This window comes from Gopherus evgoodei, chromosome 5 (assembly GCF_007399415.2).
Source record: "Gopherus evgoodei ecotype Sinaloan lineage chromosome 5, rGopEvg1_v1.p, whole genome shotgun sequence".
NCBI lineage: Eukaryota > Metazoa > Chordata > Testudines > Testudinidae > Gopherus > Gopherus evgoodei.
This window is the reverse complement of record NC_044326.1, coordinates 87,041,656-87,059,943: the sequence shown is the minus strand read 5'-3', so window position 1 is coordinate 87,059,943 and position 18,288 is coordinate 87,041,656. Positions and strand designations below refer to the sequence as shown.

The window sequence follows — 18,288 nt, the reverse complement described above, 5'->3', positions numbered from 1 at the left end:
ACTCCCCCTTATTTTATCTCACTAACAAGTCACTGTTTCTTATCCTGCATTCTTTATAACTTCATGACACAAATGGGGGGGACACTGCCATGGTAGCCCAGGAAGGTTGTGGAGGAGGAAAGCAACAGGTGGGGTTGTTGCAGGGGCAACCCCTGTGAATGGCATGCAACTCATCATTTCTGCGGGATCTGACATGGAGCAGCTTTGCTCTCTGGTTCTCTGATACACTGGTTCTCTAGTACACTTGCCCCATATTCTAGGCAGGACTGACTCTATTTTTAGATACCATAAAGGAGGGATTGACTCAGGGAGTCATTCCCATTTTTGCCTTTGCACCCCCGGCTGACCTCAACCAGGGGCACTCATGATAGCAGCAGACAGTACAGAATGACAGCTAGCCATCATCTCATTGCCAATTTACAATGGCAGCAGACGGTACAGAACAACTGATAACCATCTCTGCTATCATGCAAAAGCAAATGAATGCTGCTGTGTAGCGCTGCAGTATCGCCTCTGTCAGCAGCATCCAGTACACATACAGTGACAGTAAAAAAAAAGCTGAACGGGCTCCATGGTTGCCATGCTATGGTGTCTGCCAGGGCAATCCAGGGAAAAAGGGAGTGAAATGATTGTGTGCTGTTGCTTTCCCAGAGGAAGGAATGAGTGACAACACTCACCCAGAACCACCCGCGACAATGATTTTTGCCCCATCAGGCACTGGGATCTCAATCCAGAATTCCAAGAGGCGGGGGACACTGCGGGAACTATGGGATAGCTACGGAATAGCTACCCACAGTGCAACGCTCCGGAAATCAACACTAGCCTCGGACCATGGACGCACACCACCGAATTAATGTGCTTAGTGTGGTGGCGTGCACTCGACTTTATACAATCTGTTTTACAAAACCGGTTTATGTAAAATCTGAATAATCCCGAAGTGTAGACTTACCCTAAGTGATTGGGCAACAAAATGGCAAATGAAATTTAATGTGGAGAAATGTAAAGTAATGCACATTGGAAAAAATAACCCCAACTATACATACAATATGGTGGGGGCTAATTTAGCTACAACAAATCAGAAAAAAATCTTGGAGTCATTATGGATAGTTCTCTGAAGATGTCCACGCAGTGTGCAGAGGCGATCAAAAAAGCAAACAGGATGTTAGGAATCATTAAAAAGGGGATAGAGAATAAGACAGAGAATATATTATTGCCCTTATATAAATTGATGGTATGCCTGCATCTTGAATACTGCATTCAGATGTGGTCGCCTCATCTGGCACTAGAAAAGGTTCAGAAAAGGGCAACTAAAATGATTAGGGGTTTGGAGAGGGTACTATATGAGGAGAGATTAAAGAGGCTAGGATTTTTCAGCTTGGAAAAGAGGAGACTAGGGGGATATGATATAAAAATTATGAGTGATATGGAGAAAGTAGATAAGGAAAAGTTATTTACCTATTCCCATAATACAAGAACTGGGGGCCATCAAATGAAATTAATGGGCAGCAGGTTTAAAAGGAAGTTCTTCACACAGTGCACAGTCAGCTTGTGGAACTCCTTGCCTGAGGAGGTTGTGAAGCCTAGGGCTCTAACGGTGTTTAAAAAGGGAACTGGATAAATTCATGGAGGTTAAGTCCATTAATGGCTATTAGCCAGGATGGGTAAGGAATGGTGTCCTAGCCTCTGTTTGTCAGAGGGTGGAGATGGATGGCAGGAGAGAGATCACTTGATCGTTACCTGTTAGGTTCACTCCCTCTGGGGCACCTGGCATTGGCCACTGTCGGTAGACAGGATACTGGGCTAAATGGATCTTTGGTCTGACCCAGTATGGCCGTTCTTATGTTAATTGTGAAAAACTGCTATCTTCTCAGCAATAAGTATATAATAGGTAATTACTTGTTAGAAGAGAGATAGCATATTTTCTGTAGACTAATAAAATGCCTTGTTTAATGTTAGAAAAATAACTTGGGGGGGGGTCTTTACTCTTGTCAAATTATGGTGTATTCTTTCTGCCATAGTTGGTTGAAGTCTGTTTGCTGAGGATGTGCTAGACAGCATCTTTTACCCCCTACCTGTGCTATTCTGGGCAAGATTTCATTCCTTTATATTAATTAAACACCGCTCTAAACCAGCTCATACCCAACAGTCCTCACTACAGAAAGCATTCCAATGTTCCGGGTATCCTAACTTGTCACTCTTTTGAAGCTGCCTAGGTGACTGCTGGGCTTTTGGCAACAAAATATATGGGATCAATTAAAAGACATTTGTTCTATGCTGCTAGACACAGATGATGAAATTTTGGAAAGGTTTTCATATTACTGAACTTGACAGGAGTGTGACATTACTTTCTTGGAGCAGGACTTCATAATAAGCTTGCTGAATTTAAGAACACTTGGCACCCATCCTTTGTATATTGTAACAAGTCAGAGCATTGATAGATGTGCCCTTTTGAGGACTGGTGTGAAAGAGTTATTTATGTTTGATTGCTTTATGGCCACTATTTTCTGTGTTACACAGCCTCTGGTCTTTACGCTCCATAATATACTTTGAGTCACTGTACTTAAATTAAAAAAATAAACTAAGTGATGTACCACAGAAATACAGATGTTCATTTACTGTAACAGGAATTCATGATTAAAAGTGTCAATCAACCTACCAATAATAATAATGAAACAAGTCCCCAGCTGATACACACAGATCAGTGTAACCTTGAGCAAAGGAGCCACACTGGAAATTATCACATAAGCTGCTGGTGAGAGATGCTTCTGGAGCTGAACACCCATTCTCCTCAGTCACCATCCATAAAAAAGCAAGGAAGTAGGTAGGCAGGCAGGATGTGATGGCAGTTTACCAGATTCTCATAACAAAGATCAAACTTTCTGGAACTGGTGTCACCATTGTTATCTTCAAATATGATAGAAGCCAGTGATGGGGGAAAGGGGTGGTTAATGTTGATAAAGAGGGAAACTATGGTACTTTAAAATCAGTTTTTAAATGGTTTATGAAGTTTTAATAAAATATAAATACTGTAACAGTCACTAGCATGAATAAGCAACAGTGTTCTCTTCTGGATGAATCAGGACTAATCAACAGTGTGTTACAGACTGCATACTACAAAGAATTAATAGAAATTTTTCCCTAGTTTAAAAGAGGTAGGGTGCTTGGTTTTTTGTTGCAGGAGGACCAGAGCTGGGGAAGGGATAAAAAGAGTTCTTTACAGAGAGAAGGGATGAAACAGTAACAGTGGGGTGATGGTGAACTGATTTTCCTCAGCCCCTGCATTAAAGAACAGTGCTAGCTGCAGGTGATCAGTAAGAGAATCACTCCTTGTATTGTTTCAAAAATAAAAGAATTACACTCCTTGGAATCAAGCAGAAAAAAAGCATGTGGAACAGAGAGAAACTATGTCATAGTCTGACACAGATGGAGGCTTGCAAATTAAACAGAACCTGAGAGTCTTCAGGAATAGAGGATGTGCAGGAGGCTATACAGAAAAAGGCTGAATAAGCCAAACAGTGGCATGGGACTCTTTGGATTATAGTCAGGCACAAGTTTTGAAAATCAGCTCAGGAAGGGACTTCCAGCTGGGGAGTAAGCAGGTCAGTTGCGCCTAGTTAGGCTCAGAACCTTAAAAAAATACTGCGTTAGTTCTGGGAGGTATTGCTGCCTTGAAGCATGAAACAAAAAGGTACAGAATGGGGGGCAATAGATAAGGTCTGCAAGAGCTCAGAATAAAATCTATGCCAAATCCTGTGAACAGCACAATATTTGAGGGGTTTTATGCTGAAGAAACCTGAAGGAGTCCACTAGTGACCAGCACCTTTCTCCTTCTGGGGGAATCAGATTATGCCCAAAGACTGCTGGCAGGCTGTTCCCAATCCAGCATTTTGAGAGGGCACTGGTGCTGTGCTCTGGTATTAGGAGTAATTTGAAGGAAGACTCCTCATAACCAACTGCTCAGCTTCCTTTAATATCACTAGACATTGGAATTATTAATATTAGTGTGGGAAATCACCAAACACCAATTTAGCCATAAATTTCTTTATTCAATCCAATGCCAAATGGTACTTTATGCAGTTGCTCTATATATGCAAATAATAAGCAATTTACTATACCCAAAGAGTAACAAAACATTTATAAGCATTTGGTCAAGATACTTACTAATGGGCTAAACCCAGAAATACTAGACCCATAGTGGTTGAGTCCAGCATGGTCAGGCAGCAATTAGCAATGAACCTAAGAGTTTACTTTTTATACCCTTTAACAAACTACTGGTGTCACTGCCAATTACTAACTTCAGCTAAAAACCAATTGGAGACAGTTTACCCTTATTTCCAGTCTTAATCCAGATAAGATTTACAATCTCCTTTCTTCCTAAGGCCTTTCCTCTCCTCCTTGTTGCCCAACAGTTTCCCCATTTTATCTGCATTCACATTGGCTTTAACACTAGTGTGTGGGTTGGGGAAGGGCTGTGTTGGCTCATTTTAAGACAGATTTTCTTTGTTTAATTTAAAACCATCTGTAGTCACCCCTATTGGTCAGAGGCCTTCATTTTAGAACATAAGAACGGCCATACTGGGTCAGACCAAAGGTTCATCAAGCCCAGTATCCTGTCCTCTGACAGTGGCCAATGGCAGGTACCCCAAAGGGAATGAGCAGATAGGTTACCATCAAGTGATCCATGCCCTGTCACCCAATCCCAGCTTCTGGCAAACAGAGGCTAGGGAAACCATTCCTGCCCATCCTGGCTAATAGCCATTGACAGACCTATCTTCCATTAATCTATCTATCTCCCTTCCCTCTAGAAACTTCCCCTTATCTTGTTAGTTAGTCTTTGAACCAGACATCCACCTTACTTTATCCCTTCTGGCCTTTTTCAAGGTCTTCCTTCTACTTGCTAGTTAGAGCCTTTCTTTATTATATATTTCCTTAATTAGTTTAGTTCCTAAACTAACTTTAATTCTTTAATTTTATACTTTCACTACATTAAAAGAGGGAGGAGGGTTTGGCCTTCAAAGAGCAAAAATGATGGAAGAAAGTGTGTTAATTTTTAAATGCGTTGTTAAATCATGAATTACCAAGAAATAAAACTGCTTGCTATCAATTTGTATGTATTAATTATGGAAAATTCACAGTGGATATTAATACACTCACAGGTTTTTTCTTATAGTAGTTATTCTGGAAACTGTCCTTTTAAATAAATTCCTTAAGAGAACTTTTTCTGTTTAACTTTTTCTAATAGAAAGGAGCATAAATTCTGGCAAGTGAAATATAAAAGCATAATTAGGCAGGCCAAAAAAGAATTGGAAGAGAGAGGACCTAGTAGCAGACTCAAAAACAAACAGCAAAAAAAAAATTAAGTATATCAGAAACAGGAAACCTGCCAAACAAACAGATCCCTCACCAAAGGCTCTTAAGGAAAGTAAGCAGTCTTGGGATAAGAGGGATGTCATGGATCAGTAACTGATTAAAAGACAGGAAACAAAAGGTAGGAATAAATTGTCAGTTTTCAGAATGGAGAGAGGTAAATATTGGTGTCCCCAGGGATCTGCACTGGGACTAGTGCTGTTCAACATGTTCATAAATGAGCTGGAAAAGGGGGCAAACAACAAGGTGGTAAAATTTGCAGATGATACAAAACTACTAAAGATAGTTAAATCCAAAGCAGACTGCAAAGAGTTACAAATGGATCTCACAAAACTGGATGACTGGGCAACAACATGCAAAATTCAGTGTTGATAAATGCAAAATAATGCACACTGGAAAACAGTAGAAACTCAGAGTAATGAACACCTCGGGAATGGAGCTTGTTCATAACTCTGAAATGTTCGTAACTCTGAACAAAATGTTATGATTGTTCTTTCAAAGGTTTACAACTGAACATTGACTTAATATAATTTTGAAACTTTACTATGTAGAAGAAAAATGCTGTTTTAACCATGTTAATTTAAATGAAACAAGCCCAGAAACAGTTTCCTTACCTTGTCAAATATTTTAACTTTCCCTTTATTTTTAGTAGTTTACATTTAACAGTACTGTACTGTATTTGCATTTTTTTAATTATTTTTTTTGTGTCTCTCTACTGCTGCCTGATTGCATACTTCCAGTTCCAAATGAGGTGTGTGGCTGACTGGTCAGTTCGTAACTCTTGTTTATAACTCTGAGGTTCTACAGAAAAGCTGTTGTCTAGTGACTGTACCAGAGAACAGGATTTTGTTCCAAACTCTGCCTCTGCTTTGATGTGTAACCTTGGGCAAACTATCTTTGCTGTGCTTCTGATTTCCCATCTGTAAAATTCAGTGACTGCCTGACAAAATGACAATGGTGCTGCCAGGATTTTTGTATTAAACCTCCTACTCTCTCCACGCCTATACCTATGAATATGAAGATAGTAGGTTTTTTGGTTCTGTGTATTTGTTTTTTAGTGGGGAAGAGGGTTCCTTTGCAGCAGTAGGATCTTTTCAGTCTTGGCGTAAAATTCCACACAAGTCTGGCCATCATCCCTTTTGTATATGTTCTAGGGCTGTAGTGTTAGCAGTACAAACTCAATAATGGTTATGCCTTAAAGACACAGGGTGGGATCCACAAGGACTTTTAGGCATTGCAAAGCTGTGTCACAGCACCTACCTTTAAGGTGACTGGAAAATCACTGTGATCCACAAAGCCCGAGTTTGGTGCCTAGGCTTTTATACAATGAATGTGGAGAGACAGGCACATCAGAATGCAAGCTACAAGGGCGCTGCCTAAGCTAACCAGTGGGAGACATTGACCAGAGGGGTGTGAGATGAGCTCTCCTCCCCGGAAAGAGGCACCTAGCTCTGCTAGTGAGGCATAATGTGGGGGAAGATAGATGGTTGGCCACCTAAGTTGTGTGCAGGACCTGAAACAAAACAGCTCGGGGGGAAAGAAAGCTCCGTTATGATCTTTAGTCAGTTGGTTAGATTACTCGCCCAGGATGTGGAGACGCCCATATCAAGTACCATGTCCTCCTCAAGGGCAGAAGATATTTAAAAAGGGATCTGCCACCTCTCAGATGAGTGCCCTAGCCACTATGGATTCTAGGATAGTCTGATGTGTGTCTCCCTCAATCTCTGCTATTGAAGTTGTTTCACTTTAATTAAACAATGTTATACTTAAACATTAGTTGGGCTAGATAAAGAGTAAGAATGACTCAATAGCCTAGTGGTTGCAGCACTCACCGAAGAGATGGCAGATCCCTGTTAAGCTGGGGGTCTCCCACATCCTGGGTGGGTGAGTACCCTAACAACTAATATAAAGATTATATAGGATAAAGACTCCTCTTTCTTTCCCCACTCCCCAGCTGCTTTGTATTAACTTGCCTGAGGAGCATAATCTAGTAGGCAGGCCCCTGCATGCAACTGGAGCTGCTAAACACCTGTCCTCAGTTTGTGACTCAGGCTGGGGCTTATGCAGGAGATAGGTGCCTGGGCACATAGAGTGAGGCTGTCATGCTCATGCCCAGAGGAAAAAAATTAGGTGCCAAGTAAATTTAGGCATCTACAAGTTTAGGTGGTAGCCAATCAGGAATTTTGTAGATTGCAGTGGCACCTAAAAAAGGGACTGGGGTGCATAAGTACCTTTGTTGATCTTGGAATGTGCAGTTACCCTTTTCATTTATCCATTGCCGGGGGGGGTTGCTACTTCCAGTCCACTGCAGAAGCTGCTGGTGATTTTGAACCAAAATGCCTGGATGTTAGTAATCCATACAGTTTGGGTGTTTTGTGTTGAGTTTTTTGTGGGGGAGGCATACAGGGAGAGTCATCTGTGTGGAATTCCGCCCCTTACTGCCACTTACTACTCCTTTCTCCTTGAATCCTCTGGGCAGCAATGGCTCCTGCCTCAGGCTTCAACCTCTCTCTTCTCATTCCTCTTCTCATGTTAGGAAACCTGTGTAAATTACTGAGGATGTAGTCTTTGGTATTTTAGGTTGCTTTGTTCCTTAAATCTAGGGTGGTGGGAGGAAAACAGAGCACAGCCAGCTCTCCATATTACCAGCTTCCCTTCTGGCTAAGCAGTTTGACAAGTCTGGTTTTCCTGCTGCCATGTTGTTGTGAAATGAAATTCTCTCCAATGCCTAAATGTCAGGGGAACATGAGTGTTCAGAAACACAATTTGCACAATGCAAAGCAAGGGTCAAATCCAACCAATCCTTCTATATGTAGCTTGAGTGGAAGTATTCATGTGGGTAAACACTTGCAGGATTAATCCCTTAGTGCTTTCCCAGCTCCTGCTCTCTGTGATGCAGGAAAACATATGTCCACAAATTACCAGTAGTGATAAAAAGATGTAGCCCCCAATGTGCTTACCCAGTACCTTTTTTAGTCATTTAAACATTATCTAATTTAGAATAAGAGGCTGAAAGGTTAGCTGGCATTAACTACTACCTTCTAAAAAAGTCAAATGTCAGTAAAGCCTGCCTCCCATAACATGTTACACTGCTCAAATTAAAATCCAGCAAGAGTTTAGCATGTAGTCCCAGCAGTTTAGCATGTGTTTAAGTTTCTTGACTAGAGGGTTAGAAGCTGTTAGTTGGGTAATGCAATCTAACAACATATGCTCAACCCTAATCTAGCCAAGGCCTTTATGGCTGTCTACAGCGCAAGGCAATTGTGATTTGAGCCTTTCTTTTAATAAGACTGACAAACTAGCCCACTTTCTTTTAAACAATGTAAGAGTGTTTAAAAGGAAAAAACTGTCCATAGTGGCACCTCCCCACAACTGAATTGGGCAGTAAGTGAGCACAAGGGATTTAACCCCAAACAGGCTGTAGACTAGGGGTAGGCAACCTATGGCACATGTGCCAAAGGCTGGATACGGGCTGATTTTCAGGGGCTCTCACACTGTCTGGGTCCTGGCCTCCAGTCCAGGGGAACTCTGCATTTTAACTTTATATGAAGCTTCTTAAACATTTTAAAAAACTTATTTACTTTACACGTAACTAAACTATTGTTGTATATTATAGACTTACAGAAAGAGACCTTCTAAAAATGTTAAGATGTATACTGGCACGTGAAACCTTAAATTAGAGTGAATAAATGAAGACTGGACACACCACTTCTGAAAGGCTGCCAATCCCTGGTGTAGACCAAGCTCCATGCTGGAGCGAAGCGGCCACAATTGCCTCTATCCAGGACGCACCCCCTGCTTCTCACTTAACAAGTCACCCCAAGAGCCGGCCCTGCTACTGGCGGTGTCTCGTTCTGAGCACACGATGGCAATGCCCAGGGGGGAGCAAGGGCCCCCAAGGCAGACACCGCCCCCCTCTCCTGCCCGAGCAACGGCCAGAGGCCGCCGCTCGAGGAGGGAACATCTGAGAGCAACACTCGGAGGCCTGCGACTGGGAGGGGGTAGGACAGACCAATGCTCTGGAGCGATGGGGGGAAGCAGGTGCGAGAAACCAGCGTGGAAGGAGTGTCAAAGCAGGCACCGTATAACCAAATCACTGATTCATGGATCAATCGACCCCGTCCCATGGACTGACGTCTCTTCTGCTCAATCAGAGAACAAGAAGGGCGGGATAGCGAAAGGTACGCCTCACAGGCAGCCAATCAGCGCTGGACTGCGGCGTGGTTGAGCGAGGAGCCGGAAGTGTGGTCAGGCGGCGGGGCGGAAGTGGTGCTGGGGTTTCTTGGAGCCGAGACCCCAAGTGAGGAGGAGGAAGCGGGGCAGGTGCGGGCTGCGTCCCGCAGGGGGCGGTGAGATGGGTCGGCCGCCTGGCGAGTCCCGGCCGGTGATGTCCCCGCCGCTCGCGCGCTCCAGGCCGGCTCCCAGCACCTGAGCCCGCCGCCCCGGGGCCGTGGGCGGTGGAGACAGGGAGGCGCCGCGCCGCGCCCCGCTCTCCGTCGGGACCATGCCGTGCACCTGCGGCAACTGGCGGAGGTGGATCCGGCCGCTCGTCGTTGTTCTCTACGTTGTGGGGCTGCTGGTGGCGGTTCCCTTGTGCGTGTGGGAGCTGCAGAAGCTGGAGGTAAGTGGCCCTCGCTGCCTTCCTCCCTCCCCCCAGAGAACCGAGGGGCCGGGGTGCGCGCTGCGGGGCCTGGCTGGGCGAGAGTGACAGCAGCACGGCATGGCGCCGGGCACGACATAAACAAACAAGGCTGCAGCCTTAGCGTGGGCTCGCCTGGTTTGTATACATGCGATGGGCTTCCCCGCTTGCTAGGCTGGCATCAGCACAGAGCGCTGGGCTCTGAAAACAAAATTAACGTTCACACCTTCAAGTGCCGTGAGTAAAACTGTGCGTGTAGCGTCCTATCACTTCTCTGTCCACAGGGGCACACGCTGTGCACCTTGGCAACAGTGCTCCTATTTCAGTCTTGCATTTGGTCCAGCGACGACTCTCATGCCTTGTTCAAAACAATCATCTTGAGGCTCATTTCCTCTTATTTACTCTTTGTAGTTACACCTACTGTTACCTTCATAAATACAAAATCTTATTTATAAACTCTGTCTTCAGATTTATAGTTTGAGTGATGTCATAAAAAGAAAGTGACATCAGAAAAGTTAATCGAAAGTTCTCAATGTAAGGCCCATTAACTATGAAGTCCAGCTCTCTCAGAAGTCTTAAATTTTTCTGCCTAGTGCTAGTATCAACATAATGAAAGGTCGCTGACTCAAAATCTGCTAAGTAAAAAAAAAATTAAAGTTACTTTACCTTCTCTTGAGGAGCAAAGAGTCTTGTGGCACCTTATAGACTAACAGACATATTGGAAAGCTCATGCTCCAATACGTCTGTTAGTCTATATGGTGCCACAGGACTCTGCTGCTTTTACACGTCCAGTCTAACAGGGCTACCCCTCTGATACTTCTCTTGAGGCTATGCCAATTTTTGTGGATTTAAAGATAACAAACAGTAGCAAATGAATGACTGAATGGAAACTGTGAAAACTAACTGTATTCAAGTGCTGATAAAAGCACAACATAAACAATAGAAGAAAATACTTTTCTCCTCCTTCAGGATCAGTATTCTTAGTTATTTTAACAATAGTGAGTTAAACATTCAGACATAAGTGATTAAGTTGCCTGTTTCCCTTTAAAAGTGATGTTCTTTGCCACTCAAGCATGGATGAGAGTCTGTCAGTGCAACATGCTGAACAAGTTTCAAAGCTTTTTATACTAGTTTAATAGTCTAATTAAATAAATATTTAAATAAGTCAACTTTTTAAATAAAAGAAAACAAGTTTGAAACCTGTCTGAGACATGAATTTAGTATGCATTAGGCTCATGTGGTGTGTACACACACACACACACACACACACACACACACACACACACACACACACACACACACACCTTCATTTAAACTAGAAATCCACCTTAATAAAGACTGATTTCTGTTGAAGTCAAAGGGGAGGCAGCCTGATGGGAGCCTGTGGGGCAGCCAGCAGAGCTGAGAGACCAGAGCTTCTCCCCTCTTTGTTCCCTGCTGAAGCTGAGGGAAGCCACCTTGAGCCTCTCACCCCTGGGGAGTGGGGTGCAGCTGCACTGGCTTCTTGGCCCCTCTGCCCTTGTTCCCTCTTTTTGAAATTGACAAGGCTGTTTGACTCCTGGCTCCCAGCTCGGAGCAGGGTCCAGAGCCCCTGGGGCTTCCTGATTTGAAGTTGTTCCTAGTTTAGGAGCCAGGATTAGCGGGGAGCCACAAGGGCTTCTTGCCCCTGACTCCGAGCTGGGAGTTGGGTCCATTCTGTCTCCCAGCCCAGAGCAGAGTTCAGCTGGGCTCTAGCTACCCACCTTCCTTGTCAATTTCATAGTTCCTGCCATGAAATTGACAAGAGACCCAACAGTTGGTGTGAAGGGAGGCAGTCTGCACAGACACTGTGTCCTAACTACACCGACATAAGCCTTACACCTCTCATGGAGATGGAGTTATGTTGGTGCAGTGCAGTACTTATATTGGTGGGAGGAAGGCTGTAATACAGACACTGACATGATTAGGTTAACATAAGCTGTCTTATGTTGACCTAACTGTAATGTAGACCAGTCCTAAGTGAGTAAGAGACAAGTAATCTTGGTTTTTTTCCTCCACTTCCACTGCCTGCTGTTTATGCTGTGTGAGTGAGAGAAAATAACCTATCATAATTTCTACCTTATTTCAACCTTATGTTTGTTTTCCAGATCATGAAATGCTTTCTTTTCTATTTATCCTGTTTATAAGTGTTCACACTTCAGAATGAATTCTGATGGTTAGGAATTCTCACTAGTCCGACAACTGTGTTCCTTCTTAGATTATAACTAACATTTCCTTGTTTTACCCAAGCTCTGAGAGCAAGTTGTATTTCTATATTCCTTTTTGCATTTTAAGTTTGACCATTCTGTGTTCAAACGTAAAAGCTTCTCAGAATTGTTATCTTCCTCTCTGTTTAGTCCCTGGGACTTCATTGTCTCATCCCACCAACCTTCTTAAGCACACCTCACCTTGCTCAACTTAAGCCTCAGCTTTATACCCTTGCATTGGACACTAACTTCAAACCTACAAAACCTGCTAACTAACCCTGCACAACCTTTATGGTATTGAGGCTGTTCTAGTCAATATATATATATCCTGTGGCGATTATTATTGAAACAATAATTAGAAGTACACTAAAAATGTAGCATTGAGCTTACAGTTACCACCTGATTTGAAGTTGTTCTCTTCAATCTCAAAGGGTAGGAATTTTCAAAATGGAGAGGGGTAAAAGACGGTTACTCACCTTTGTAACTGTTGTTCTTCGAGATGTGTTGCTCATATCCATTCCAGTTAGGTGTACGCGCCGCGCGTGCACATTCGTCGGAAAACTTTTACCCTAGCAACTCAGTGGGCCGGCAGGTCGCCCCCTAGAGTGGCGCCACCATGGCGCTCCATATATACTCCTGCCGGCCCACCCGCTCCTCAGTTCCTTCTTGCCGGCTACTCCGACAGTGGGGAAGGAGGGCGGGTGCGGAATGGATATGAGCAACACATCTCGAAGAACAACAGTTACAAAGGTGAGTAACCGTCTTTTCTTCTTCGAGTGATTGCTCATATCCATTCCAGTTAGGTGAATCCCAAGCCTTACAAAGGCGGTGGGGTCGGAGTGAAATGTGGCAGAATAAAACTGCCGAGCCAGAGGCTACAGCCTCTCTTGACTGCTGAACCAGGGCATACTGCGAAGCAAAGGTAAGGACCGAGGACCAATGGAGCTTCGCGACAGGTCTCGTGGGTAGAAACACGAGCCAGCAAGGCGGCAGATGAAGCCTGAGCCCTGGTAGAATGCACGGTGATGTGGCTTGGGGAACTATGAGCCAAATCATAACAAGTGGGGATGTCCGCCATCACCCAAGATGAGATCCTCTGAGAGGAAAACAAGCAAGCCCTCCCTTTGGCCCGCTACCGGGGCAGAGCTGGGGCGCCGTAGGCAATGATTCTGTCAGCACAATATAATGCGAGCACTCCACAGATGTCCAAGGAGTGCAACGGTTATGCCCATTGCGTTGAGCTGTGGGTAACATGAAAGGCCAAAACACTTTAGGGAGGAAAGCCGGGTGCGGTCATAACTGCACCTTGTCTTTGTGGAACCTTCGTAAGAGCTCTGATCTCAGAGACCCGTCTGGCCAAGACTAGGTTGAGGTCCCAGGGCGGGGCTGGGCGGCGCACCCGAGGGTGCAAGCGCTCCAAGCCCTTGAGGGACCTCGAACCCATAGAGCGTGGGACACTGAACGTCCATCTTAGCCTGCTGGAAGGTAGGGATGGCTGCTGAGAGTATCCTCAGCGATGATACCGCCAGATCCTGCCGCTGAAGGCCAGAGGCAGGCCAAATAGAGGGGATCGAGACCTCAGCAGGAGCAAGATCGAGCGTACTGCAGCTGTAAAGGAAACGCTTCCACCTGGCTCGGTACGTTGACCAGGTGGAAGGCTGCCTGTCACCCCGACTCAGGTACGCAGGAGCCACCGTGAGGCGAAGAGGCTGCAGGTCCGAGTGGCGAAGCCTGTCATTGCCCTGAGTGATGAGGTCTGGGCTGACAGGCCGAGCAACGTGGTATGTCAGTGCTGCCTGGACCACTCTGGAGTGATCATGATGATGCACGCTCTGCCCCTGCGGAGTTTGAGCAGGACGTAACGAACCAGTGGGAACAGTGGGAAGGCATAATGCAGTTGGCCGTTCCACGGCATCAGGAATGCGTCCAAGATCGATTCCGAGGAGAGACCTTGGAAGGAGCAGAACACCTGGCATTTCCTGCTCTCGCGATGAGCGAACAGGTCTGTGTGAGGAACCATCTCCACTTCCGGAAAGCGGGACGCCTCACATGGGGCAGAGTGATCACTCGTAAGACAGGAAAAACCTGCTGAGTCAAAGAGTTAAGACGTTCCGAACGCCTGGGAGAAAGGACGTCGCCAGCTCCATCGAGTGGGCCATGCAAAAGACCCGGAAATGGATGGCCTCCTGACAAAAAAGGGGGAAGGACTATGTCCCCCCTGAATACTTATGAAGCACCTGGCCATTGAGTTGGCTGTAAACACCGAGATACAACGGCCTCGCAGCTGCCGCTGGAGCCCCTGGCATGCCAGGCGGACTACTCTCATTTTTGGGGCATTAATGAGGAATGCCAGCTCCCTAGAAGACCGAAGGCCTTAAGCTCGGAGGTGACCATGAGCACTCGAGCAGAGAGATGATGCGTCCGCCGTCAGGGGCAGTGAGGGCTGGGGCGGATGAAACCGCATCCCTGTCCACACCAAGGAGGGAGTTAGCCACCACTCTAGGGAGCCTAAGGCGTTCGAGGGAACGGTGACTACCATGACCACTGGCTCCCTGTCCAAGCGGTACGCCGAGGTGGGCCGGACTTGGAGAGGACGGAGGCGGAGCTTGGCGTGTTTGGTTACAAACTTGCAGGCAACCATGGACCCAGGAGACTGAGACAAGAACGAGCTGAGGTCGTTGGGAAAGCCTTCAGACCTCAGATGATTGTTGCCATCGCCTAAAACCGCAGTTGTGATAAGCAGGCTCCAGCTAGGTAGGAGACCAAGATCGCCCCTAGGAAGCCCAACCTCTGCGTGGGAACCAGAGTGGATTGCTCTATAGTAATCATCAGGCCTTGAGCTGTGAATAAGACCGTGACGATGCCCACGGGCTGAGTGGTTTGTGTCTCAGAGTCTCCTCGGATAAGCGAATCGTCCCAATACGGAAAAACGCATATCCGACATAGCTACGGTAGGCGGCGACTATGGCCGTAAACCGGGAGTATTCACCGCTGGCTATAAAGCGGAGGCATCTCCCGTGCAGAGGGAAGATGGCATTGCGAAAGTACGCGTCCTTCCTATCCAGGGCGGCATAGTAGCCCCCAGGAGGCAAGGATGGAATAATGGTTCCCAGGGATACCATGCAGAACTTCAACCTTATCCCAAACCGGTTGAGTCCATGCAGGACCAGGGAGGTCTGAGACCTGTGTTCGAGTGGGGGACTAGGGCATAACGGGAGTAAAACCCCTAGCCCCTTTCGTCCGCTGAAGGGGGACAGGGCTGGAGCAATTTAAAGGTGGTACCTATGCTCCATCGTGCGCAGGACCCAGCGATCTGAAAGTAACTGGGGCCATGCCAGGAGAAAGCGGGATCAGGATCCCGTCCTGCGACTGGTACACCGCCCTCCGGCGAACCTTGGAAGGTCCGTCTTTTGTCCCAGTGGTAATTGCGAGGGACCTTGACTTTGGCTTTTTAGGGGGCCTGACTTTTGTCTGCGACCACCTTGGCCTTGCCGTTCTCCAGAGTTCTGCCTCTGGCTAGGCACAGAGTATGGCGGCTGGGGCCATAAAGGCCTGCGTTTGGTCGCTGGCGTATACATGCTGAGACGCATTAGGACCCTAATGTCCAGCAGGCTTCGCAGTCTGGGGCTGTGTGCCGCGAAGATGCCTTTACCAACAAAGGGTAAATTCTTTCCCCCGTCCTCCAAGACGGCAGCGAACTCCAGGTGGGAGGTTCGAGGGAGAAACTCCTCCACCCAGGTGCTATAATTATCGCAGCTAAGCAAGGCTTGTTGCTTTGCTACCCAGAGGTGCAGGGCCCCTGCAGAGTACACCTTGCATTCGCCAAGGCTCTTTCTGCTTCGGGGCTGGCGCCCGCTGGCCATCATATCAGGATCGTGGTCCTGAGCATAAAATCTGCGCATATGGGATGACACGGATGCGTGTCCGGACGGCCATGGAGGTACGAAAGAAGGCACGGGCCGAGTCTCTGACTCACTCGGACCTTGCCCAACTCGGCACCGGGGACCGGCATCGGGAGGCGTATCGGTACCTGGAACGAGATCCAGACCCGCAACCAGAACGGTGTCGGGAGGTCGACCGAGATCTCGAGGCTCGGAGAAGAGCTACAGGAGTCAAGGTACCTGCCCCGGTGCCAGATGTCGGAACGGTGCCGATAGCGGGTCGGCGAACGGGATACCGACCGGTGCAGCGAGTGTGACCAGTACCGAGGAAAACAGCACCGGGACTGCCAGTGGTGTCCGGCGTGCCGACAGGACTTGGAGTGTCTGCGGGACCGTGATCATGAACGGTGCCGCTCTGCTGTACTGACAGGGGACAGTCCCTTGAAGAGACTGTATTACCCGTACCGGCGGTGCCCGGGTCAGGCAGCACTGACTCTGTCATGGCACTGAGAGCCCTCGCCGTTGGTAACATCTCCGGCGTGCAGGGAACAGCAGGCTCAACCACAGAGCGTACTGGGGAGCTGTCAGGCACCGGATTCGACGGCCCTCGTGGGGCCGGGATCCACGGTACCGAGGTCATCAGAGCTTCGGTAGGTGCCGGTGCCGGGCGAACCGAGCTAGATAAGCTGTCTGGCTGCGGTGCCGTCAGCACTGAAGCAGCGGGAGTAATACGCTCAACCACGGCGCGTGCCGGGGAGCCGTCGGGCACCGGATTCGATAGCCCTTGTGGGACTGGAATCGACGGTGCCGATGTTGTCGGTGCCTCAGAGGCTTCGGTTGGCATGGAAGCAGCCGGAGCAGGAGCTCAACCACGGCGCGTGCCGGGGAGCCGTCAGGCACCGGATTCTACGGCCCTTGCGGGACCGGGATCGACGGTGCCGACGTCATCGGTGCCGCAGCAGGTGTCGGTGCCGGGCGATCCGACTTAGACCAGCCCTCTGGCCGCGGTGCCGTTGGCACGGAAGCAGCCGGAGCATTAGCTCGACCACGGCGCGTGCCGGGGAGCCGTCAGGCACCGGATACTACGGCCCTTGTGGGACCGGGATCGACGGTGCCGACGTCATCGGTGCCGCAGCAGGTGTCGGTGCCGGGCGATCCGACGTAGACGAGCTCTCTGGCTGCGGTGCCGTTGGCACGGAAGCAGCAGGAGCAATACGCTCAACCACGGCGCGTGCCGGGGAGCCGTCAGGCACCGGATTCTACGGCCCTTGTGGGACCGGGATCGACGGTGCCGACGCCATCGGTGCCGCAGCAGGTGTCGGTGCCGGGTGATCCGACGTAGACGAGGCCTCTGGCTGCGGTGCCGCTGGCACGGAGCAGCAGGAGCAATACGCTCAACCACGGCGCGTGCCGGGGAGCCGTCAGGCACCGGATTCTACGGCCCTTGTGGGACCGGGATCGACGGTGCCGACGACATCGGTGCCGCAGCAGGTGTCGGTGCCGGGCGATCCGACGTAGACGAGCCCTCTGGCTGCGGTGCCGCTGGCACGGAAGCAGCAGGAGCAATACGCTCAACCACGGCGCGTGCCGGGGAGCCGTCAGGCACCGGATTCTACGGCCCTTGTGGGACCGGGATCACGGTGACGACGTCATCGGTGCCGTAGCAGGTGTCGGCGCCGGGCGATCCGACTTAGACGAGCTCTCTGGCTGCGGTGCCGCTGGCACGGAAGCAGCAGGAGCAATACGCTCAACCACGGCGCGTGCCGGGGAGCCGTCAGGCACCGGATTCTACGGCCCTCGTGGGACCGGGATCGACGGTGCCGACGTCGTCGGTGCCGGGCGAGCCATCTTAGACGAGCTGTCTAGCTGTGGTGCAGCTGGCACAGAAGCAGCAGGAGCAGTAAGCTCTACCACGGCGCGAGCCGGGGAGCTGCCAGGCACCGGATTCCATGGTCCTGGGGGACTGGAATCGACGGAGCCGAAGTCATCGGTGCCTCTGCAGGTGACGGTGCCGGATAACGCAACTTAGGCGAGCTCTCTGGCTGCGATGCAGGTGGCACGGAAGCAGCGGGAGCAGGGGGCTCAACCACGGCGCGTGCCGGGGAGCCGCCAGGCACCAGCAGGAATCGTAGACTCTCTCGACCTCGGAAGAAGGGAGCGGTGCCGAGTCGACATC

General features: G+C 48.5%; 1 protein-coding gene across 1 annotated transcript in view; it reads left to right on the top strand.

Annotated features, from left to right (window-relative positions):
- The first annotated feature begins 9,663 nt into the window (after positions 1-9,663).
- TMEM184C (transmembrane protein 184C) overlaps positions 9,664-18,288 on the top strand; it is a 29,635-nt gene continuing 21,010 nt past the window's right edge. Inside the window, exon 1 of the mRNA XM_030563625.1 lies at positions 9,664-9,988. Coding sequence (XP_030419485.1) covers positions 9,872-9,988 — 117 coding nt within the window. The 5' untranslated portion in view covers positions 9,664-9,871. The remainder of the gene's footprint in view (positions 9,989-18,288) is intronic.